The sequence below is a fragment of the Bolinopsis microptera genome, chromosome 2, assembly GCF_026151205.1.
Source record: "Bolinopsis microptera isolate Bmic1 chromosome 2, MBARI_Bmic_1.0, whole genome shotgun sequence".
Classification (NCBI taxonomy): Eukaryota; Metazoa; Ctenophora; class Tentaculata; order Lobata; family Bolinopsidae; genus Bolinopsis; species Bolinopsis microptera.
The window spans coordinates 5,656,711-5,681,406 of NC_087073.1; the positions used below are offsets into that span (position 1 = coordinate 5,656,711).

The following is a 24,696-nucleotide window of genomic DNA, read 5'->3' on the forward strand; positions in this document are numbered from 1 at the left end:
TGTTATTTCTAGGAACTTTAAGTTCCTAGAAATAATTTACATCCTAGGCATATTGCAGAAAAGCTGGTAATATAAATGGAATGATTCAACGCTGTCTGAAAATCTTCAAAAATTACTACATAAAATATCAACTAATTAAAATAAATATAAAATATGGTAAGCATGCTAATTAGTACATAAATCAATTATCAATCAAGTTTAAGTCTTTTTGAGTAAAGTTTAAGTCTTTCTTACCCCATGATAGTCCATGCTTATTTGAAAGATCTATCTTTATGTTAAATACTGCGAGGGCTCCTTGTCAATCTTATTGACTAAATCTACCAGACCATTTATATATTTCCAATGTTCTGGATACTTCTCCAGCATCCTAAGAACTGTAGCTTCCCCTTCTTCAGTACTGATATCCGCATCTGATACTGCATTATATAGTTCTGCATTTTGCATTGGGACGAAACTGTACATGAAAAATCTCCACTGTATGTAGTTAAACCTAGTGAGGTTAAACTCCGCAATGAGTTGCTCGCGAGAAACTACCAGTTTGAACCGCGATATGCTTTCTATAAACGAGTCAATATAGACTTCAAGGAGTTGCTCACGGTGAGGATCAAGGTTTATACAAATTGCCATGTATCGCTGGAATTCTAGCATCACCGAGCTAAGCATAAAGTGTGTGAAGTCAAAAAACACCACTTGGTCGATTTTATCTGAAATCGCAATGTTGAGCGGCTGAAAATCTCCAAGAACAGGGCCCCAAAGGTTGTTTTCTGTTAAAAGTACTTCATCCACGCAGATAACGGGATTTTGACTCATTTGCCATCTTATAAGTTTGTCAAGTGAATTTATATTACACCGTTCCTTCAAGTTAGTGTGTTCCTTCGCACTGCTATTTGTAAGAAGTAACTTCAAAATCTTAACAGTGACTGAAGATGAACATACGTTCCTTAGTATCCTGCACCCATCGGTAACGTATTTCTTCGTTATCTCTATGTTTACGAACGGTTCAAATGGCCGGTGTTTGTTTGCGCTGCGTATTTTGTCTTCTTTCCATGCGTAGAATATACCGCTAAGCTCTGCCCGTTTCTGCAAAATAAGTACTGCCTCCTCAAGTTCATTTCTTGGTGGTATTCTTTGCGGAACACGGCACTGCTTTTCTGAAAGGTCCTGAAGAACCAAAACATACTCCCCCTCAGTCCCCTTATAGCCATAATATTCAACGAAGCAGGAATCTATGATATCTGCTGTCACACCCTCATGTATTTCCAGGAAGCTCCTTATCTCCGGTAGAAAGTTCTGGTAGAAATTACCTTCCCACTTCAGAGCGTCAACACTGCTTCCGGTACCCTTCAAGAGAGGATCCCGTCCCTCCCTGCTCACCTTCTTCACAAACACTTTCTTTTCCTCCCCATTTTCTAAGTGAATTGCGAATCTGAACGGTATTGCCTCCTTCCCCGGTATCGAATCAAAGGGGAGACTCTTGATTTGGTTCGGGGACTTCAGTAAAAACAGTTCAGTCAGATATTCCGTGAGTGTAGAATCCACCATCTGATTGAAAATGGTTGGTTAATTTTGCTGGACCATATTACCTACATCGATTATTAATTAGACTGTTGTTTTGCTTAATCGAATGAAGCTGATTCTCATATAGTGCAAAAGTGAACGTCCCCCTTAAATCGTTCATTCGTATGATTTTGAATGTTGAGCATTATAAAGTGAATTAAAATAGGATTCTAAGTCTAAATCTAGGTCCTAAATACTAAATAGGCTCGGGGGTCGGCTAAGTTCGGTCAGATCACTGGTCCTAGTTTGTAATCTTGAAATCAGGGTTTCACAAGTTTCACAACAAATTGAGGCTGGACTCCCAGCTTAAAAAGATTATAATCAGTGAAAGAAATTCAAGGAATTCAACTAGCCAAGAAATTCAACTAACCAAGAAATTCAACTAATCAGATATTTTTCGAGTGGGTTTATGATGGAAAAGAAAAGAGCATAAAAACTGTGTAACTATAAACTATGAGTCTCTGTGACCTGTCCTTTGTAATATAAAGATATAATAACATTACATAAAATTACACGAATAAATTATTCACGTTATTGAATCCCTTCGAAATCTACATCCTATTTTAATGGATGGCATGTTTATCAGCATTGAAAAATTTGTTCAACTAAATTTCAAAACAAATATTATATACAGGGTGTAGTGGGCCAATAGTCAGTGTGCAAACGTCGGGTCTTATTATAGTTATATACCTCCGCCGCGTTTTATATTTGAGAGTTTTTGCTTTGCAGTTGGCATACTGTACTTACTTGTTCGAGAAATGACGAAGTTATCAAGCATTTTGACTCAGACTTGCAGGTCATGCTCATTGACATCCGGATCTGACACTGGACAAACTGATCGTCTAGAAGCCGAATCATGGGCATACTAACAGTAACAGGGGGCGACCTTACTTAGCATTACTAGATAACCTAAAAGCAGATACTGGGCTGAAGTCAGTATATGAGATAGCTAGACTGATGGACAGAAAACTGTGGAGAACGGCTGTAGGACTGTAGAGCGGGGGACTGTAGAGCGGGGGACTCCGGACTCTAGAGCGGACTTGGTCAAAAGTAGGACCCTAGAGCGGAGTCAAATCGCCAGGGTAGGACTCTAGAGCGGAAATCCCTAACAGGACCCATACTATGAGGACTCTAGAGTGGTACCCACCAGGGGTGTGCGCCGCCGCCGAGTTTTTAGCCCACGCCGCTCACCGCTGCGCCGAACAATTTATCGGCGGCGCAAACGGCGTGAACGTGGTATTTTTAAAATTTGAATTTTTAAAAAATTACTCAAAAAAATTTAATGAAAAAATTTGAAAATTATATCGAACGCGTATTACCGAGGCATAATTCGAGGCATAATTGCTGAATATAATTATAAAATCCCTATAGCATGTCTGACGTCAAGTAGTTTGATGTAGCATATGCAATGTTTCATGAAATTGTGAATTCCTGTCATACGATCAACGATGAATTGAACTTGAGGTGAAATTTGCAACTGTCTAAACCTTATTAATACTAAGTCAATCCTTTACCTAAGCAATGAATTTCCATTTTGTCGAGTCACAACTGAAACTGCCAATTGTCCACAGGCCACGCCGCCGAACGCCGCCGCCGCCGCTAATTTTGGCCACGCCGCCGCCGATTTTGGTAGAACACGGCGGCGCACACGGTGTGGCACACCACTGGTCATACCAGAAAGAATTATTTCGATTGGGCACTCAGTGACTGAGCCATTAAGGCCAACGTTTGCACACTGACTTTTGGCCCACCCTGTTTTATTATGCAATAATTAATGACTTTGTAGCGTGACTCGGACTCGATTTTTTTTCCACTTCCTCCAGAGACCATACGTTACCTGGCACGCTAATCCCTGTAAAATAGACTAGCAAGCTAGGTAATCGGAATCCAGACACAGAAATAGAGCCGAAAGAAACATGTTAATTCATTAAGTACAATTTTAGTTGTGTCATTAAATTTATAACTTATGTTTAAAAGTTCACGTTGATGTTATTGTGAAGGTTAAATTGGATAGTGCGTAGTGTGTAGGTACTCAGTCAACACATCAAAAATGGGAATATGGGTGGTAATTGCGATGTACCTACAAGAATATATGCTGCACTTTCTATAAGACGGTGGTATTACTACCAAGTTACTAGTAAACGTATTCGTACGAATAAAAATCAATCTACAAAATATGCTCTATACATTCATAATACAACTGCAAGCAAGTGTTGTATGTGTATATTGGCATGCTTGTATCGATATCATTCTTAAAATTGAAATGCTTGATGTCAGCCTGCGAGCACAATTAGAGCGACTCAAGAATTTTACTTGACATCAAGGGCTCATTATCTTTCTGCAATAGAGCACCGTTATCATCTACTTCACCTGGACTAGCTGGACAAGCAAGAAATAAGCGAACAAACTCGATCTTACGTTCATTAAATTTCACATCAAGATCCCACTCTTCAACACTTCAGTGCAAATAGGCAACAAATTTCTTAATCTGTCTTCATCATCATCATCCACAAAATCAGCATAATCTGCATATTCCCACACTTATTGATACTGGTATGACAAGGCGTTCTTTTAACTTGCTGATGATAATATCTAGACATGATATCGATCCAACATTCAGAGCTGACGGTATATGAGCGTTTTCGCGATTTTTATATTTAACGCAAACACTTTCTCTATTTCACATGTGCACACCCTGTACACTTTCCACCTGATGTTACAACATACCATGTCATCTGCATTGCACGAGGTACACACAATACCCCGCCAGCTGAAAGCAATGTTAGCCAGATCTCTCATTGTACGCAGTATCACGTGACCATGGGTACTCTCTTTAGATTAATTGTTAGACTGTATGCCTTTTGTCAGACTCCTCCGCCTCCACACTTGGCCTACTTTGCTTGGTGTGTGTGTGTGTGTGTGTGTGTGTGTGTGTGTGTGTGTGTGTGTGTGTGTGTGTGTGTGTGTGTGTGTGTGTGTGTGTGTGTGTGTGTGTGTGTGTGTGTGTGTGTGTGTGTGTGTGTGTGTGTGTGTGTGTGTGTGTGTGTGTGTGTGTGTGTGTGTGTGTGTGTGTGTGTGTGTGTGTGTGTGTGTGTGTGTGTGTGTGTGTGTGTGTGTGTGTGTGTGTGTGTGTGTGTGTGTGTGTGTGTGTGTGTGTGTGTGTGTGTGTGTGTGTGTGTGTGTGTGTGTGTGTGTGTGTGTGTGTGTGTGTGTGTGTGTGTGTGTGTGTGGGGTCTCAGAACGCAGATTTAAACGTTAATTTCCACCTGGGGTCTCGACTGTCAATTCGTTTAAAGCTGCCTTTATTTGGTATTATCTTGTGGGATAATTTAATCAAATTCAAGCTATTCACGCGTATATACTCGCATATATTAGTAATGGTATATTTGCATATTGACACATTTGGCAGGTTTGTCTAGCAAATTAATGCCAACTCTGGTTCTATTGACGTCACGATAATTTCAAATCGGTTCAGGTTTAAAAATGACATCAGAGAAAGTTTGGTCAGCAGCTGTGGTCTCCTCACTCTGCCTCATCTCCTCCTTCATCATAGTCGCCTCTACTCAATCCCAGAATGACAATGAGGATGAAGTTGAAGTGGTTCCAGATAAAGTATTCAACTCACACCCGGGTCTAACAGACGAGGAAGCTACACAGGAGGATATAAAGTTGTTTCTCCGGCAACCTGCTTATATTGCTCTTATTGTAATCTTCATGCTTATATTCGTGGCTATGTGGTTTGTACCTGATCTACCGCCTCATGGTTCAAAGAAGACCAAGAAGTGAGGGAAATGGCGGAGGACTACAACTGAAAAATGTTTTGATAGACTGAAGGTTTGAGCGCGGCAATCTGATGAAGTACTGTGGAAGCTGAACAACTTTTGTTCGGCAATGGAACTAAGGGAGAATTACCACAACTCCTCAATAAACCAGTTGTTTTCTTGGTTTCAGCTAGTGAGTAGTGAGATCTGTTTTAACACAGTGAACTCAGAGTGAAGTCACACATAAAGGTTCAGAGATGTAAAAATTATTGTACAATATTTGGGAACAGACAAAACTATAATTATCAAGCTTTTAGGTCCGCTTTAAATTAATAAATTATGATAATTACATAAGCGAAGCAATTAGTGTTATTAGATAAATGGTGTATTTTAAATGATGTCAAGTCAAACTGGTAAATTTAAAGTTTTATCTCAGTAGCTCGGGTGGTCGAGTTTTTCAAACTTGTCTCGACACCGACGCTCAAATATCAAAGAGTGAAAAATGGATTGATGATTTTGATTTTGTGCATGACATTAAATAATGTGGTTCTTAGATTCGCCTGGAACAAATACAATTGACTTCTAATTCCAGACCTCCCTCAAGAATAATCTTTCTTACATTATAAGTTCTGGATAATCGTTGCATTAAATCCGCAGAAAATGGGAGGGTCGGTTTTATTGGAAGTGGTGAAATTATGTTTTTTTATCATGATTTTTTGGTCGGGTGATTGATCGTTTCCCTCAGCAGGCATCCGGGATGTCTCAGTCACGTGGTAGAGATTGTGATAGTTTCTGAGTTTCAGTTTTGGTCGAGAGAAGTGCTTATTGGAGATACTGTGCCAATTTAATATACGGCAGGTGGGTCACTCCAAGTGTTTCTGTGGTTATATGGTTCGAAGATTATTTTTTATAATGGAAGGGATCTTGATATTTCGCATTATCTACTCTATTTTTAGCACTGAAGCTCGATAGAGAATTGGTTTGCATATTCGTTAAACTCTCCTACAGAAACCACCCTAATCGTCGGTAGCAAAACCTATTATAACCAAACCATATATCTGCAGAGATGACATGCCAGTTGAAACAGTTAATACTATTACCAATCTAGGTGCGCCGGTTCAAAGTCACCAGAAAATCATTACGTCGCCACTGGTTTTAAAGTTTCCCCACTTCTTGTGTGGCCAGCACAACTTGATGGGTGTGACAGGACTACCTGGTGCAGTAGTCAATCATTCTCAAATGCGTGGGATAAGTTCCAAGTTTTATTAAATCATATGTAACCATAACTCTGGGTGCGAGATATTATGATCAACATTAAAGCAGGTAGAGAAACAGTTTGATAATTTGACAGCTCAGTGGCAGGTATTACGATACGTGAAGTGTCTACTGTTCATCAAGATTTGTGAGATTTGATTAAAGTTTATGACATGCTTTGCGAATATTCAATATATATATTATATATCTTTGATATGATCGCGTCTCGACTCCTCATTATCTCATGAACCAAAACAAATCATCCGAACTTGTGTGTCGCTGAGATATACCAATTTGATGAATCAAATATAGCTATTAGCTTGTGCTGATCGAATTTTTGAAGGGGTAATCTTATTTAGAAGTTCTTTCTTGAGAAAATAAAAACTGCATGTTCATTGCATAAAGAATGATTTGTACTACATCTAGGTATTGACTATAGAACATCAACCCTGGTTGGCACTATTCTGCATAGTTACATAGTTATTACTTAGTAACTATACTATTCTGTACAGCTATAAAACTGGAAACCTTTAAAAACATCCTTGTAAACTACTGTGTAATTCTGTAGTTTATACTACTACTACTACTACTACTACAACTACTACTCATTCATTCTGATCACATGCAAGGAAATGCTTTGCCGTCTATAACTCATATAAAATTGTTTTAATACTCATAAAACTGTAAATAGGATTAAAAATCCGGCAGTCATGATACAATTCTATCTTATTTTAGTCCGGGTATACAGGATTCATTAAATATTACATGCTAATCCCATGTCATGACTGACCATGTGAAACGTTAAGTTAAATAACTTTATAACCCCTAAAAACTAATTCAAATACCTAAAATTCAACCCTTGGTTATTCTCGTAACATTAGATGCAATCCTGCTCAAAGAAATCTGTTTGCCTGAACTTGGCACGGAAAGTTTATCATTGGTAAAAGTCTGTTTGGTGTTGGTGCGACTGTTGCTCATTTGTAAGGAGGGTTGTTTGTGTCCTGGTTTGGTTGGGGGTGTAATGGTGCAGGTGATGGCTGTCTCCTCGCTCCACTTGGGGCGTTCTCGCACACGGATACAGTTCCTTCGACCTGCAGATAGGTAAACGGTTATGATCTATGAAGCAATCAACAGCAGCAAAGGTTACGAAATAAAATCTGCGGGTGCATCGTATTAACATATTGTTAGGAAATACTGCCTATAAGTATAATGATTCGTGTCGGCGATGGTAATGAGCTTCGAATCAAAGGGGAAATTGAATGAGGACGGACCATTGCTATAGAAATGACCCTAATAAGGAACTATGAAATTGCTATCCAATCTTACCTAATTTTCTATTCTGGTTAATGACGTCATCATCGCTGTGGTACAGAGACTCGTCTGCTACGTTTGATCCCCATGTATGGTACCGGATTATCATCGACATCCATGATAGTGTCTTGTTCATCTGTGGGGAAATAAGAATGTCAAATCATGTAATTAAAATCTGTAATTAAAATCTGTATTTACACAATGTATTCATCACGTAGCAGCTGTCCCACTGAATTGAATAATTGAGTTCAATCAACTATAATTACTAACCACAAAACTCTTAAGACAATAAAACTTAAAAATCGACTCGAATTAATGATTACTTACAGCTAAAAGGTCTGCTTTCATCTCCTGAGAGTTGTTGGTGTCAAGGTCTGATTCCGCCAGAATGAGTTGTATTTTATATTGCTTTGCTCGTTCACACATCTTCTCCATGACACTCCGGTGTTCTTTGAGAGTTTTGCTGATGTTGCAGACCATAATGTCGTCTATTTCGCTCGAGGGGTTATATTCTTGGGTGTGCTGAACAAATCTCAACAACTTTGTGTTCTCTTCAACCAGGGTTTTTAACTGAAACAGAATAACTGGTTAACTAACTGCGAATTGAGAAAATAAATTGTTCGTTAAAAGCGAAAAGTCTGCTTCAAAACATCACAAAAAGTAAACCGTTCATAGTATAATCAGTCCCAAAGATATACCGCGAGAGCCTCACCTCTTTGATTTGAGTGAGAGCTGTGTCGATGGTGTGGTTTCTCTCCGCTTCCTCAACGTCCCGGGCACTCTTGGTAAGGAAGGTTAGAAACTCCTGGCTGTTGTGGTAAGAGTAAAGTTTACTGTCACTCAGAGAGGAGATACCAAGCGTCAGGGAGAGAGGTAGGGGCAGATTACAGATTGGATTGTCATCTGGTGGAGAGATTGAATTTAGTGGATGGAAAATTACAATTTTGAGTACCAAATTTGGTTAATTAACGCTGCGACATCTTCAAAATGATGAAAGTGAGACCATGTTTGATGTATCGAGTAAGTCACGTACATAAGATTTTAAAGATTTATTACCTTTTTGCTTGAAAGAAGATCTGTGTTTATCAAGTCGGTTGTTGGTTATCTGGTTTCGGGACAAGTTCTCGGTACTCCTACTCTTCAGTCCTTTCTTTAGCGGCATTGCTTCATCTATCAGGAAGGAAAACAACGTTAGCTTGGTTTTTACAAAATAACCACGTTTCACAGTAAAATAATGAAATAGAAATCACATAAAATGCTATTGAAGCGATACAACTAATGCATGACTTGGCAGTGGTGGTTAGAAAGCTCAAGGGACAGTTAAAATTCGCGGAACATTTGACCTTTTATGGCAAAATTGATTAAAACCTTAACCATTTAATTTTACGGATTTCGATTTTATAGCTATTTCATCAGAGAATTGTGACGTAAGGTGACTATCAAATCGATCATACAATTTAAATCAACTGTAAAGTTTCGCATTGGAGAACTTAAAACAGCTGAAGCTGAAGATGAACCGGAAACAAAATCTACTTACAATCACTCTTATGAGACCCGAACCATGAAAATCGACCCCACGACATGACAATTGACAAAGACACAAGATTTACGAGAAATATAGGCAATAAGAAAGAGGAGGCATATTGCCGTAATATCACGGTGTAATACTACCTCGGTTAATAGTCTACCACTGCTATCGATAACAGTAAATAGTATGCCTTACAGACATAGGATCACCTTTCAGAAAAATCAGCCGAAATCTAAATGGACAGCGGTGGAGGAGCTGATGGGAACGTTTGTGTGCCCTAACAATACAAGACTCGAGAGGGAATGAATGCCAACTCAACTTAACTTAAGTTTATAAAGATGTTGAGGCCCCAACTATCGTAGGTCATTATACCCTAATGAGAGATTTGCGTTGATAGTATCAAGTGTGCAGACAGTAGACTCCCAATCATAAAGGCATAAAATAATTTAATTCTTAGCAGAGGTAATCAGGGTAAGCCAGGGTAATACCAACCTGAACAGGTTCGTAATGATAATATTTATTTATAGAATTGAAAGGTGGCACAAAGTTTACAAAATCTACTCTGGTTAGATTCAACTGAGGGTCCGAACTTAAATGCTTCTCACGACATCCGGGGTTCTCTTTCTACCGTTTCCTGATACGAAGATAAGTCTTGGTTTGCGACTTGCATGTTTGCTCTTGCGATGCATATTTAATTATTGAGGTGGAGAATGGATCCTATATCCGGCTATCGTCATACCGCCATAACACTAGAGCTCTTTCTTGTATGCAAATATTCCGTATTTTGGCACTATAAATTTCAAAAGCCTTTCTAAGTAATGACCTCTGACAAAAGCCACTAGCAATGACCTCTAACAAAAACCTTTAGAATTAGAAAGCACCTGACCGTAGTAAGCAGCATGGTAAAGCTTGATAATATAAATGACTGCTTACATCAGAATTATATATCATGTGCATATTTCAGAAGAAATTGAAAGCTCGAGATTATTTGATCGCACCCAATACAGCAGCAAATTGAGTTCTTAATTTCTGGTGATCCAGATAAAAATGTACTGACAACTCTCTCAAAAATGCAATAACCGCCGACAAATTCGACATGAATCATAAAAGACGTGTGGACACAACATTAATAACTAAATTAAGACCAATAACCGCCAGCTGATCGTGACATAAACAATGCCAATAGTAACTAGCTCCACTACAATTGTAGCCTATACAATGTATGATCTACAATTTACACAGTTAGCGAGTCGGTGATAAGAGCAGAAGTTAAGTGTACACATGCGACTACATCAAACATGTGAGGAGAAGGATCAGCGTACGACCACGGACCACCGTCATGTGACGTACAAAGCGAGAGAGATGATCTTGATAACCAGTGTGAACCACACAGATGTGCAAAGGAAATTAGATCAACTCCTAGCATTATATACGTCAGTCAAACTAGAGCTGGAGAGAGCAGGGAGACAGAGAGCGATTATAGAGCGGACCTCTATAACGTGTGTTAGTAGCCAGACATGGAGCGCTAATGGGTCGTCCAGTTCTTTAAATGTGCACTTACAGCCTTTCTCGGAGCTAGTGGGGTGGACCTGGCAAGCTTGCTGCACGTGCTTCAGTACATCTCCATGATTAGTAAGATGAAAAGATATAGAGCGGAGTATACGAGAGCGACAGGGACTGACTCCTTTGTTCTGAGCAGTGTACAATAAACAGAGGTCATGTAATTGTAAGAGGCTTTTGTTCAGAGCTACTTTTGTTGTGACACCATACTACGCAGGGTACTGTTTAGAGCAGTGAGCAGCACGAGTTATACTTTAATGTCCGACAATCATCATCGCACGATGTATTATGTCAATATTCAACACTGAAGAATCCAGGAAATGAAATTTCGAAACAATCGAACAAGCGTTGCCTAGGTGACATTATCACTCGGAGTACGATGATATCATCAGGAATTCATTTGAGCTGGTTCAAACTAATTTGAAGTGGTGGTTGTTCAAATTTGCGGGAGCTAATCAATCAGGCTAGATGAACGAGCTAATTTGTCTCGGGGACCTTAATTCAGCAAGTTTCCTAGAATTATAAAGACAGTTCGACAGAATTCAACTGAGTGAGCGAAAGAATAGTGCAAATCATATTTTCTACTTGTGCAATGTGCATGCATATCTGACTTTAATCAAGAAATGAGGGGACCTTTTACCTTAAGCATTTTGGGAACATAGCTCAAACTAATAGTGAGATTACTTATCCATATCGACTGAAGAAGGACTAAAATACGTTACTTAAATAAAATGAATTTTGAGTAGATTAATTACTATGGTACCGAGTTAGGACGATTGACAATTTCCGAGCATGTTTAATTTTCGTGTGCAAAATGACACAAACATGCATGATGAGGACAACTTCAAACTTGCCCGAAAATTCAACCGGCACCCAAAAGCTAACCACCTCTTGAAACGGACAGGAATTATGGCAACCTCGCGATCACTATGGCAACCTCGCGATCACTGCTGCACTAAAATTATACTTTGCACACTCAAATCTGTCAGATGGTAGTGACAGGAGTGCAGTTTAATTACCTGAGTGGTGGTGGTGGGATGATTGCGTTTTGCAGGTCTGTTCCTTTTGATCGGCCGTCACTCCAACCTTGCTGAGGGACACACTGTGTTTACACAGTTCCGACTCCGTCCGGGACTTCTTGGACTTCTTCAGCAGGGGTGATCTTATTTTGGACTTGAAGTTGAATGTCAGGTTGCGCTGGAGACTTGGCATCTTGATGGAACCAACTGTCATTAATCTAATGTGAGGTAGATTTTGTTAATGTGGTTGCCCGTCATGACAAATCAAGTAAGTATAAGGAATAAGGATGGTCGAAGAAGAGGTATGAGGTACCAATCTAGCCATCAACCATATTTATGAATTTCATCTGAAATTTAAAAAATTCATGAGTTCAAAAAAATAACGTAACGTTCCCCGATCTCATAATAAATCACTGCCATTCCGCCCTAGACACGTACTTAAATATGTGGCTAAAAGCATCCTAAATTAGAATTAGAAATATGACGCTGATCGTTCAAAACTACTGTAAGTACTTCCAATTCCAACTTAAAATCAGGTACTGATACATGATAGAATATGAATCAAAGCAGCAACATACGTTGGGTCTTCGGAAGAGCTATGATCATAATCTGCTGTGAGCTGGCAGTGCTGCTCAGTGAACTGGCACCATTTATATATAAATTGAGCGGGTTGAATTATGATTTCAGCTGTCAGAGGGGTGCTGACTGTTTAGAGATATTTAATATTAGATATTTAATATCGTCAGGGTTATAAATAAAATGATCGTGAGATCTGTTTCCACTGAACTTTCTACTGAATTTCTACCACGTATTCATGGATAGATATAAATGTGTTCAAATAACCTAAATTACAAAGCCTTTCCTTCACAGGACCTTTTAGCTAGAAATTAGTATCATAAAAGAAAATCAATAAGCAAGCAAGAGCTGGTCGTGTGAAGAAATGAAATATTATTCTTTTAAGTCGGTTATAAAGCATTTATTTTAAATACATAGGAGGATCAAATTATGGAACCACTTTATATATCAAGCAATTCAATACGAAAATTAAAACTATACGTTTTTTAATGTAAATGGCTGAGATATCAAACAAAAGCTGTAATAAACGCTTAAATTGATTTAAATTGTGGCACCTTAATATATATGGGGCAAGTACTGGCATACGACACCAACCTAATGAAGTAATAAAAGAGGAATCCGGGGTGCTGAATGATATTGACATCATTTGATTGACATGTCAATACCTCTCTCTCTCTCTCTCTCTCTCTCTCTCTCTCTCTCTCTCTCTCTCTCTCTCTCTCTCTCTCTCTCTCTCTCTCTCTCTCTCTCTCTCTCTCTCTCTCTCTCTCTCTCTCTCTCTCTCTCTCTCTCTCTCTCTCGCGCTGCCTGACACATTCCATTATATGCAATACGAGATAGTGATTTGAGCTACAAGTCACGATATACAGTCATTCTATAGAAATCACTTAAACCTGTGTAGGAATTTCATCCTCAAAATAAGATGATGGAAGTAAGCTCTGGTGGGGTTAACTTTTAACCTAGGTTAACAGTTAACACAGGTTAACCTGTCCGGTGGTCATCGAAATCTGGTCAAAATAAAACCAATATTTGGACTACATTCTATACCGACGAACGGTTTATATGGCCGGAGTATTTGCTTAGCGGCAAAAAGATGTGGTACAAAAACAAAATCCATACTGTCGGAATATAGTGGTGGATATAAATAAAAGAACACTTAGCCTCTCTGCGAATGGGCGAGTACTGTGCCTTTCTGCGAAAGGCATAGTACTCGCACACAGCTCTCGCCAGTCAGATGGTTGTAATACCTATGATCTAATTCTATTTATAGGTATTAAATATATACTACGATCCAGCGACACGCCTTGATTTCTAGAAATAGAAATTTACAGAGCAAGTTATCAGAGGGTTTTTGCGGAGGCTATCAACGTCTTTTGTATTGGTGCTGTAACAATACTGCAAATAAGTGATAATTCGTAATTATACCTTCACTCTTCGGTTACCCATGTCTGAATATTGCAATAGTGAATTGGCTGTAGAAATAGAGCAGAAGACTTAAAGAAAGTGATATTTATCTTTAGAAATGAAACGTAAAACCTCTAAAAAAAATACGAGTGGTATTGGTAAAATTAAATGTAGATGACAGTCTCATCTACATGCTTATATTAAGTATTATAGTATTATCGCATCTTAATCAAATAGCTCCATACGTTAGAATTGCAGGTAACTCATTATGAAACCCACAGCTTGTGTGCAAATTTGTGATCGATGATCGGAATTGTGCCTTGTGGCTGCAAACGATCTACTGAGTATTGGTGTTAAACCTCTATATATATACTAGCTGCCTGAAATATTTATTTCCTTCGTGGACATATTTGGGTCTTATTTGAAGGTCTTAACTAAAATATTGAATATATAAACGAATTAAGATTAAAAATATCAATATTTGACAATTTGTTTGGCTGAAAGCTGTCAAACTTGATGCGCATGCCCATATATGCCCATAAAGTAACAAATTTGTTACCAGTTTACAAAAAAATTAAAAACTTAATATATACTATATAGCTTTCATAAATAATTAATTTACAGATGTTTAAAACCGTACCGATATTTTGTTAACACCCTGTATGATAATATAAACGTATTTTAGTATATTGAATTCAAGCGTTGAAGTCGCTGTAATAATTGTAAACGAAATCATTTAGTGACCAAACTTTGTTTAACTTGTCGACTAGACGTCTCATACCTCCGATCCGGAACAAAACCTAATGCGCTTGTGGGAATTGGAGAGTCGAAGTGCAGTAAACCCCCATGCGATTAAGTTGTCAAAATATTTTGGAATAAATTGTGAAACAAACCGATTTGACCTATTTTGGAGCTACCGAAATTATACTTGCCCCATGCTGAGAAGAAATACTAAATACCTTACGAGACATATTTAAAAGGTACGAAGGTCGGTGGTTTTCAGAAAAAAAAAACACCATATTTTCGGACTACCAAAATTTAGGCCACCATTATTATTTAAATTTTCCCCAAATTATTTTTCACGTATTTTCTTTAATTATGACTTTGTCGATTAACTATCAATATGGTAAGTTAATGTTATAAAAATGATCCATGACGGCTGGACACGTACAATTAAAAGTCATCAAGCTCTGCTACTATTTCATTTGCCACGGCAACGAAATTTCGGGAGTGGTGGAGGATAAAAAACACCGCGGCGGTCTCCCATTCCGTCTGGAGGATTGGAAGTCAAGTTAAAACTAACTTTCAAAGGCGCCGGAGAAACTGTTTATAAGATGAAACAGCTTGAATTAGAGGTGCCTTACACAAAAATCCCATGTTTTCATTCCCAAATCATTTAGGTCACCGGAATTATGTCGAATATAAATATGTCTCGTAAGGTAGTTTTTAAGGCAGGTTATCGCGCAAGATTTCAAGATTCCAAGATTTCGAAAATTCAAATTTTTTTTTGAATCTCGGAGGGGTTCCTTAAGTCTAACTCTTGCACAAATTGATGATCAAGCAGTTTTAAATAATCCATTTAACCTAATGTCTTCCCTGGCCTCTAGTCTCCCTTGTGTTGTATACTGTTGGATACTGAATAATACAATTACAAGCAGAAGTAATACTATCAAGATTATTATCAAGATTGCCAGACGTTCCCCCAACTCAACATGTCCACAATATAATCGGAAACAAGCCCGCTCTACGGTTTACGAGATATGGCGCAATCTCTAGCTCTAGCTCAATCAGCTTATATATAGAGAAATGGTAATTTCTCCAATTATGTAGCTGCTACACACGACTAGTGTGGCAACAAAGGCTATCTTATTGTCTGCTGTTACGACATCACAGACGTAGCAACGAGCCGACGTACTACTCATACAAGACTACAATTACTAAACTTTATGTACTAGTTCTAAACTACTACCATAATTCAGCATATACCACATGGTCCTCATACCCATTACCCATGATCTTCACTTCTCAACTATTATCAATATTATTAAACTCAACACAAAGGTCGCTAGTAAAATGGTCGTGATATCATATTGTTTTATAACACCATGCCATTAGCCATGACGGCAGACAAGATAAAAGGTTTTGTTATATTGAATTAGTGATGTCACTCATGACGTGATCTGATGTCAGAAATAAAATAATTTTCACAGAATTTAACAAATGGCTTCCCCACGATTTTTGTGCCTTTTATCGCGCACGTGAGCTAGGCCACTCGAAAGACAAATATGTAACGTGTGGCAAATAGTCTTACAAAGTTACTTACAGTAACATTATGTGCTGTTACGCCACAAGACACGACTCTTACTTCAATTAAGCTTAATAAATGTGCAGTCCTCATTTGATTGACATTATAAAAGCAGATTTTTAACAGACGTAACACAAATTCAACAGAAACACCCAATTTTCGGAGGTTACGTTATTAGTTAGCTGCGATCTACTATTTTGTTAGCTCATCTAGAGCTTTCTAATTCACAAACAACAGCTATACTAACCGATACTGCACCTTGTCCCCGTTTATCCAATCAAGAGTCTGCACAAACGTCACTATATCGAACAAGGTGGGACAAATGGCACAGGTTTTGTGGGGGTGGAGTGAGTGGTGCAGTGCCACAACATTAGTACTAAGTGGATATTAGATGGATGATTAGTTGGGTGTGGCCACTAGCCTCTTCGTGTTAATCTATTTGCTAACCTTTTAGCAAAATTTAGTTCGTTTATCGAATCATATTTATAATTCATTTTGGAGTTATTCGAGTCGTCAAAAATTGACAAGACATACCACGAAGGCGGTTATTCGTAAGAATGTTTGAAAATAGAGAACTTGTTAAATAAATATGCGAGTGATATGAATAGGTTTTTCTGTTCCGGCAGTTATGAAACTGAACTACTACTATACTATACTAATCTCCAAACTGAAAGTATATGTTGCTATGATCACAGAAACCAACACTAACAGGACAGTGGATATTGATGAAGTGGTTGTTTCTGCTGGAGCTACTGCCTTTTATATGTTCTGTTCGCCTGCTCAGTCTGCTCTTTTACCCACTGATCCAGTTATTTAAAGCGATAGTTTTGGAATTGAGTATAATTCTCAGTAAATCTATAATCTGGTGCCGGCTACCCTTTTAGTCGGGCTGCATTGTATCGTGAACCGGATTTAAATTTTAACTTAAATGATTTAAAGTACAGACACCGAGATTTAAAAAAACTAAATAGATATTTAATTTAAGGTTTTTAAAACTTCTATCTGTAATACAGGACAAAGCTATTTAGGTAACAGCGGCGGGAACTAATTCGATTTCTTGGAATAAAGTCAAAGACAATATTGCCTTCTAGATTTACTTATCAATATTAAAAATTAGTACATTCACTTTATAGCACTAGCAGTACAGCTTATAAAAACCACATTGCTAGGGTTTCACAAGCTTGACAAGACACCATAAAGCACCAGTTCAGATGATAAGACTTCAGGCTTTTCTGTTCATAAACAGATTATACCGATTGAAAATTCGGCTGAATGACAGGCTGAGCGGCGGAATGACAGGCTGAGCGGCGGAATAACAGACTGAGCGGCGGAATGACAGGTTGAGCGGCGGAATGCCAGGTTGAGCGGCGCCCAGTAAGACAGTATCTTATTTGACCGTGTCAACCGCCAGTTCGCAATGTCAGATAATGCGGTCTCGATTTGACATTTATATATTATATTTATTTTTATAGCAACCTAGATCACATTGCTGGTGGTCGGTGTTTAATCTTGATCAAAATATGCCGCTAATTAGCTAATTTAACTACATATTATCCACTATTAATGAATATTATTTAATTAACAGTTGATATCCAGTTTAATAATATTTGGTTTTTCAGACCAACTCAACTAGCAGGTACAAGTACGGAACAGGTGAAAGTACGACCCATTATCAGCTGTGTTGACTCACCCACAGAGAGATTGAGCTGGCTGGTGACAACCATCCTCAAACCATTACTGAAGGAAATACCCAGTCACCTTGGTAATCTCTTTGAACATCTGGAAACTCTTCGTGCAATTCCGAAAGAACAGCTAGCTGGCAGGAGAATCTTCTCGGCGGACATTTCAGCACTTTATACCAACATAAATGTCCAAGGTTGTATTGATGACGTTATAGAACTGGCCACTGAGCACCGGGAAAAACTTGATCTCATGGGACTGAACCTGACTGATGTTCACGAGATCCTATTGCACATCCTGACTAGTTCATACTTTGTGTATAATGGGACTCTGTGGATACAGCAGGATGGCCTTTTCATGGGATTGAGACCGGGACCATTTTGCGCAGTGATCAGAGTGTACAAGTTTGAGAGAAGCTCGGTTTACACTGACTTACATTACTTGTCGGTCTACTTATCTGACTTCTACAAGCGGTACATTGACGACGCCACCAGCACAGCTGTAACAAGAGAAGAAGCTCTAGCACTTGTTCAGAGTATCGCAGACCAGGACCCTGACAAGAAACTCAAGTGGGAGGTAGAGTTTCCGGAGAACGACCAAGAGTTCATCCCATTCCTTAACACAGAGCTTAGAGTGGAACCTGATGGAACTGTGACGAGCCGCTTGTACCGTAAGCCACAGCAGAAAGACATCACACTTCACAAGAATTCATGTCACCCAGAATCTGTGAAGACGAACACCGTTATCAACCTGTATAAAGAAGCGGACAAGATCTCGTCAGGACCTCAGGAGAGAGAACATTCATACAGCATTTTAGACCGTCTTATGACTAGAAACGGGTATCAAACACCCAGAAATTATTCCAACAGACGTCGTAGTAGTATTAGTAATAGAAATAGGGAGGATAACAGAACAGTGCTTAAGTTAGATTTTATCTCAGACAGTATCAGTAACAGAATTAGGAATCATATTAAACAGAACAATTTACCTATTAAAGTTATATTTTCCCCAGCTAGAAAACTAAGAAATATTGTGTGTAATAACAGACCGTATGATAATAGAACCTGTATCATTAACTCCTGTAAAATTTGTCCTTTATTAATAACTGAAAATAAAGATTGTGAGGTGAAGAACGTTGTGTATAAGATTACCTGTAAAATCTGTAATAATATTTATATTGGTGAGACGTGCAGGAGGGCACATGATAGGCTCGGAGAGCACCTAAGATATGCTAAATTTCCTTTAACTCCTTCTAACACTAGTCAAGCTTTTGCTATTCATTATAACAGTTTACATAGGGGGTCAGAACCCAATTTAGAATTTGAGATTTTAAAAACAGAAAGCAACACAGCTAGAAGAAAGATTGCAGAAGCAATGCTTATTTTGAAGTTCAAACCTAACATTAACAAGAGAGATGAGTTAGAAACAATCAAACGTTTTTTAGTAACAAGTACATAATAAACAGGGTGTAACATATTATATCCACCAGCGGGCTATATTTTGTCATCTGAGCACTCGCAGCCCGATGTTAGAAGACACAGTGCGCGTCCAGCCCGCTTAAAATACAGCACGCGAGCAGACGACAATTAACGTGACAAGTAACAATACAGCCAATATAGCCCGCATGAAATTTGTCCAGTAGCGATATATTTTTGTGTCCGGTAGGGCTGATGATACATCTCGTGAGCAGATGACATGAAATCTGAACACTGAACAGTGTTATTGATCCACACTTACACATTACACAGCACACTTTAATAGTTCCCACGGCAATATGTGGATGTAAAGAATGTACATCAACTCTGAACTCTGAGCTTACCTTATATCACGCAGGTTGCCATGATTGGCTCATAATTAACACGTGACACACTGTTACTATGGTTACCAAATTCGTGGAGACGTTAAGTCTAAGCCGGTGATATTTTTCAGTATCGTTAATTGTTTTGTGTTTACCATTTTCAGTTCACTATTTCAGTTGATAAACCTTGAAATTTAGGCCGACATTTTACCTGTTATTCTATTGTGTTCCCGAAAGATATTTTGCCCTGTTTTTGTTTTGAAACTGCCATTTAAATTGATGTTATAAATTTGATCTTTAACTTTCATATTCAATGTCTATGATCAGACTGTGATCTCGAGCTCTCTGGGTTACTACTTTTGATTGTCCAGTCACTCAGTAGCTGCTACAGAAACTCTAGTAACTGGTTACCCGGGTAACCCTGGTTACCCTGGTAACTGATAATGACAACTCACGTGGTAGTAGCAGCTGCTATGTGGCGACTGGCGGTGCTTGTTCTGGTTCCAAGGAGGGAGAGAGGTAGAGAAGTAGAGAGGGAGAGAAAGAGAGGGAGAGGAGGAGAGAGGGATAGGAGGATAGAGGGAGATGAGGAGAGATGGAGATAAAGAGAGAGTGATAGAGGGAGAGAGGGAGGTTATAAGGAGAGTGGGAGAAGGAGAAAGGAAGATAGGGAGAGAGTGAGAGAGGGTGAGAAGGAGATAAGGAGATGAGGGAGAGAGGGAGAGAGGGCCTATATTTTGATCGTTTACAATAAAATTATATGTACATGAAACATAATGAGCTGAAACATTGTTTGATAGCGGCCGGTTTTTCGTTCTATAGTCAGTCATTTTGGCCTGTTCTACATCTTAAACTAAAAGCAACATGATTTTCTCGTAAAATTTCTGAAATCTTGTACATTAATTTGCTGTGATTGTTGGAAACTGAAGCTTCGTGATAAACGCCCACTTGTGGATATATTACATTGTTGATATATTTACATTTATAAAACTTAGTAAATGATCATCTAATTAGTGGCATTACAACTACACTTGAGAAGCGCCCGCTCATGGATATACACGATATCATTCCTCGCCATGAGGGCGGAACTATCGTATAGCACTCGGGCCCGTTGGGCCCTCCGTGCTATACGAAAATATCTCCTCCTCGGGCTGGCGCCCTCGTGGAGATATAAAATATTGCACGCGCACGCGCGTGCAATATTTAGTACCGCCCTCAAGGCTGCGTTGATATCTATATGTATACTTTACAGACAGGGGATTGTCTACACATATGTAGTGATTTTTAGTGATATTTATAGGTTTTGTTTACTTTCTGAGTACAGGGACCACATCTCACACACGCACACTTCCGCCTCCTATTCAACACACTACCCTTACAACATCAATCAAACCATATTAGGCTCCCACGTTTCACACTTCTCATTGGTCAGTACGATTCCCGCCATTTTCACTCCACACTAGATACATACCTACACACTTCACATCATGCACCTGTTCACCGTTGTAGCACTCCATGCTTCTGTATCATGTGTAGTATATTTAGTAGTAGTTTTAGGAATGTACAGTATTTACTATAAAAGTTTGTCGTCGTATAAATTAGTTTTGTTATGAATTTTGTTATGACTTTTTTGTATCGAATTTTTGGATAAAGTTGATTGATTAAAAATAAATTAACGTACACAAATTTTGCCTCAGATATATGTTTTTTACGTTTTGAATTTTTAACACTTGTTTTTAGATCATGAATACGATGTAGTTACATTGAAACGTCGAGTAATCTCCTTTCCCTAATAAGAGCATTTTTACTTGTCGCAACAACCGGGATAAAGATAATTTTACCCAGAATACAGTACATAAAGCCTTTTAATTTTAAAATTCAGTGTTAAAATCTAAATTGTTTTACAATTACAAGGGAGCAAAAAACTTTTTAATCGGCAAAAATGTCGACGATTATACGAGACTGGCAAGAATGTTTGGTATTTGAGCAAAGATATTCCACGCGACGAAAAGTTAGGCAAGAGTCAAACTCAAAGACGACATATTGCGTCCCACTTATTAAAAGCGACCAGTTCCAATATCACCAGCTGGTTTTATAAAAACCAGACTGTCAGGGGGTCACAAGCTTGACAAGAAACTATGAAGTACCAGTTCAAAATGGTGTCTTACCTGACTGCGTCAACCAGCAGTTGACATTGCTGGCTGGCGCTCGCAGTTTAATCAAGACTTGCAAATATAAACTACCAAGATCGAATTCATCAGGCCTGTCAGTTTTTAATCATACAGATAACGCCAGTATAGCTATAACCATGCGATTTTTCAAGGTAGTACTGCTTGAAGAACATCATAAATAAAATCACTACGGAGGGATAAGAGTGTGTTTTTTCTTTCTATCAGAAAGTTTTCGAGGAGCTTTTTACTTTTTGGCTATCTAGGTAAGCTTAATCCTATCGTTATTTCCACTTTTTCTTTTCATAATTTGTATTCTCATCACGATAGTTCGCAAATAAATTAAAGTGGAACCTTTGTTTCTCTTCATCATTTATAATAAAGGCTAGCAACTTTTACTAACTGTCGTTTAAACTGAAAAATACTCAAATGTTAATTGTATAGGCGAGTACGCATCAAACAGTCCAACTTCAAATTCACACTAAACTCTGCATAGAAGAATCAAAACTCATCAGTTAAAAATTCAATGGTATGACTATGGCCGATGAACTGGGTCTGAGTACTGACTAGGCTGAGACGATCTCTAGGTACTAAAGAATTAACGGGCAGCTCACGTGCATTAATTGTAACCAGGAGAATTTGAAGTACACTTCTAGTGTTACGATGGTTACCAGGTAGTGTTACCATGGTTACGATGTACGTGCGTGCATCTGTTCAGTAATCAGATCCTTGTCGGCTGGATATCAAAGATTGATGTCATTTTCTGGATCTGTGACGTAAATTGAGGTGGTATAGTGACTATAATATATAATAATGATATCCTTAGTGTTCAATCAATATTGTTACTTATTATATTATAACAGTCATAGAAACAGCTGACTTTAACGGTACTCGTAAGTACAGCTGTAATACCTGTATTTAATCAGGCATGTTTAAATAAAATACCTCATCACACCCTCTATGACATTGACACGTAGCCCCAGAACGTTAAGACCAAGAACTTTGTCAATTTTTTACAACAATCCCCCAATTTTAAACTTTTCAGCGCTGGCCAGCCCGACCAGTGTTACAAAAATGGGGGAAAAGTACTAACTCTAAGATTCATACAATCATAGATAATGATAGATTCCAACCACGAAAAACATCTTAGGTGACCTGGCAGGGAGTGAGAAAGATAGGGAGTGAGAGAGGCAATAGCGGCAACGCCTACAATAAATGGAAAAGAAGCTGGTCCATACGTAAATGAACTGTCCACCAGTTAACTCTGTTTTTATACCTAGTTCCTGCGGACGTTAATGGACCCCATCAAAGTAATCTTAGCACAGCTTACTGAAAAGGTGTGAGAAAAACAATCTTCTACTATTATAACTAACGTATATTTGTGAGTTTATCGACGGGGGTACTGCCGCCGCTCAAAGCTGAGTGCAGTATCACCTTCAAACGCAAGTCTGTCACATGACAATATTTTGGACGTATATGGACAGTTTATATTCATTATTTACAGTCTTGTGATTAAGATTTTGTTTGACTATTAGAATCCTCTCAGAGCGTTTTAGCACAAACGCGCTAAACCTCAAAGTCAAAGCAGTTCGTTTGACGCACTGCATGGCTGGTCGAGTTCTGATGGTTGATGGACTGATGAATGATGGTTCAGTACTGGCATTTATTTCACTTGGGAGGGTTCGCTTCATCCTATCCAAATTCTTTAGGAAGTTCTGGACTCAAATTTAATGAGAATAAAATTCTTCGTGACCCGGATTTGTCGATTAATATTAGGATTACAATAAAAATGTATCAAATTTTATTGTAATCCTAATTCTTAATCCTTGATTTAACCAAAACATTTAAAGGCTTGACCGAAACTTTAATTCTAGAAGTTAAACGACAAATCTGGAATATTAGTATGATAAGGTCACGTTGTTCCCATTCAGCGACAACATCACGTGACATGACTTCACACCACGTGACAAAAAGCTGAAAGCTTTATTATCATGTAAACCTCGAAGCTGGATATGGTGCAGTGCACATTTTCCCAAACCCAACGGACTCAAGTTGTGTTATTAGACTTAGATAGAATAGCACGACGCACGTCAAACCCTTAAAATGGAAACGTGACGATCAATCTCGCCCTCAGTTCATGCAATTATTGACCATGCAGTTTAACTATAAACGGGATTTTTTTTTATTATGAACCTTGAAAAGCATTCAAAGCACAGAAATCAATTTATCATAACTTGCGAAGAAGTTATAAAGTTCGTACCATAAGTGATATTTTGTACGAGTGATGTGTTATTACCATAGTACGTTATTAAGTTAGTTACTATGGTGATGTGTTATTACCCACATAACCTATATTGTCTCGACACAAGCTCATGAGTTTCAGTTCCTCGGATGAGAAAGTAGCGCAGTTAAGCAACCAATATCATAACCGTCATACTATGGGGAAACTCTCAGAAATGTGTGTGAGAGAAGCATTTAGCCCGGTTCATCAAGCTGTTCCAACAAAAATGTCAAATCTAGCTAGTCTCAGTAACAATTAACTTAAATAGTTCAAACCACAGACAAAATTTAATAAATTTAAATAGATGCTTAGGTTTTTTAAATCTTTCTCAACAATACCAAGTTGCGGTTGGTTGGAACAAATACGATTATTTTAAATATTTTAGAAAATTGAAATTAAAATCTTTAAATAGTGTATAGATGGCAGACTTGATCTCATTAAACTTTTTAACATGAAAACCAAGGAATTCAATGCGATAAACTGCTAGACTGAAA

At 38.3% G+C, this 24,696-nt stretch overlaps 1 protein-coding gene across 1 annotated transcript; it reads right to left on the bottom strand.

The window, feature by feature from the left end:
- Nucleotides 1–6,969: 6,969 nt before the first annotated feature.
- On the bottom strand, nucleotides 6,970–9,646 carry LOC134811237 (uncharacterized). Its single transcript, XM_063818004.1, has 6 exons — nucleotides 9,421–9,646; nucleotides 8,940–9,053; nucleotides 8,596–8,786; nucleotides 8,211–8,453; nucleotides 7,899–8,019; nucleotides 6,970–7,663 (listed from the first exon to the last, which is right to left on the bottom strand). The coding sequence occupies exons 1-6, from the start codon at nucleotides 9,464–9,466 to the stop codon at nucleotides 7,425–7,427; spliced, it is 954 nt and encodes a 317-aa protein (XP_063674074.1). The 5' UTR covers nucleotides 9,467–9,646; the 3' UTR covers nucleotides 6,970–7,424.
- Between the last annotated feature and the right edge of the window lie 15,050 nt (nucleotides 9,647–24,696).

What these genes read in the sequence shown, in the direction of transcription:
- LOC134811237 (XM_063818004.1), bottom strand. Translation starts at nt 9,466, where the DNA reads ATGTCGTGGGGTCGATTTTCATGGTTCGGGTCTCATAAGAGTGATT. An exon ending in CGGGTCTCATAAGAGTGATT is followed by an intron (nt 9,054 to 9,420) that starts GTAAGTAGATTT and finishes CCTTCCTGATAG; the next exon opens with ATGAAGCAATGCCGCTAAAG. An exon ending in ATCTTCTTTCAAGCAAAAAG is followed by an intron (nt 8,787 to 8,939) that starts GTAATAAATCTT and finishes TCTCTCCACCAG; the next exon opens with ATGACAATCCAATCTGTAAT.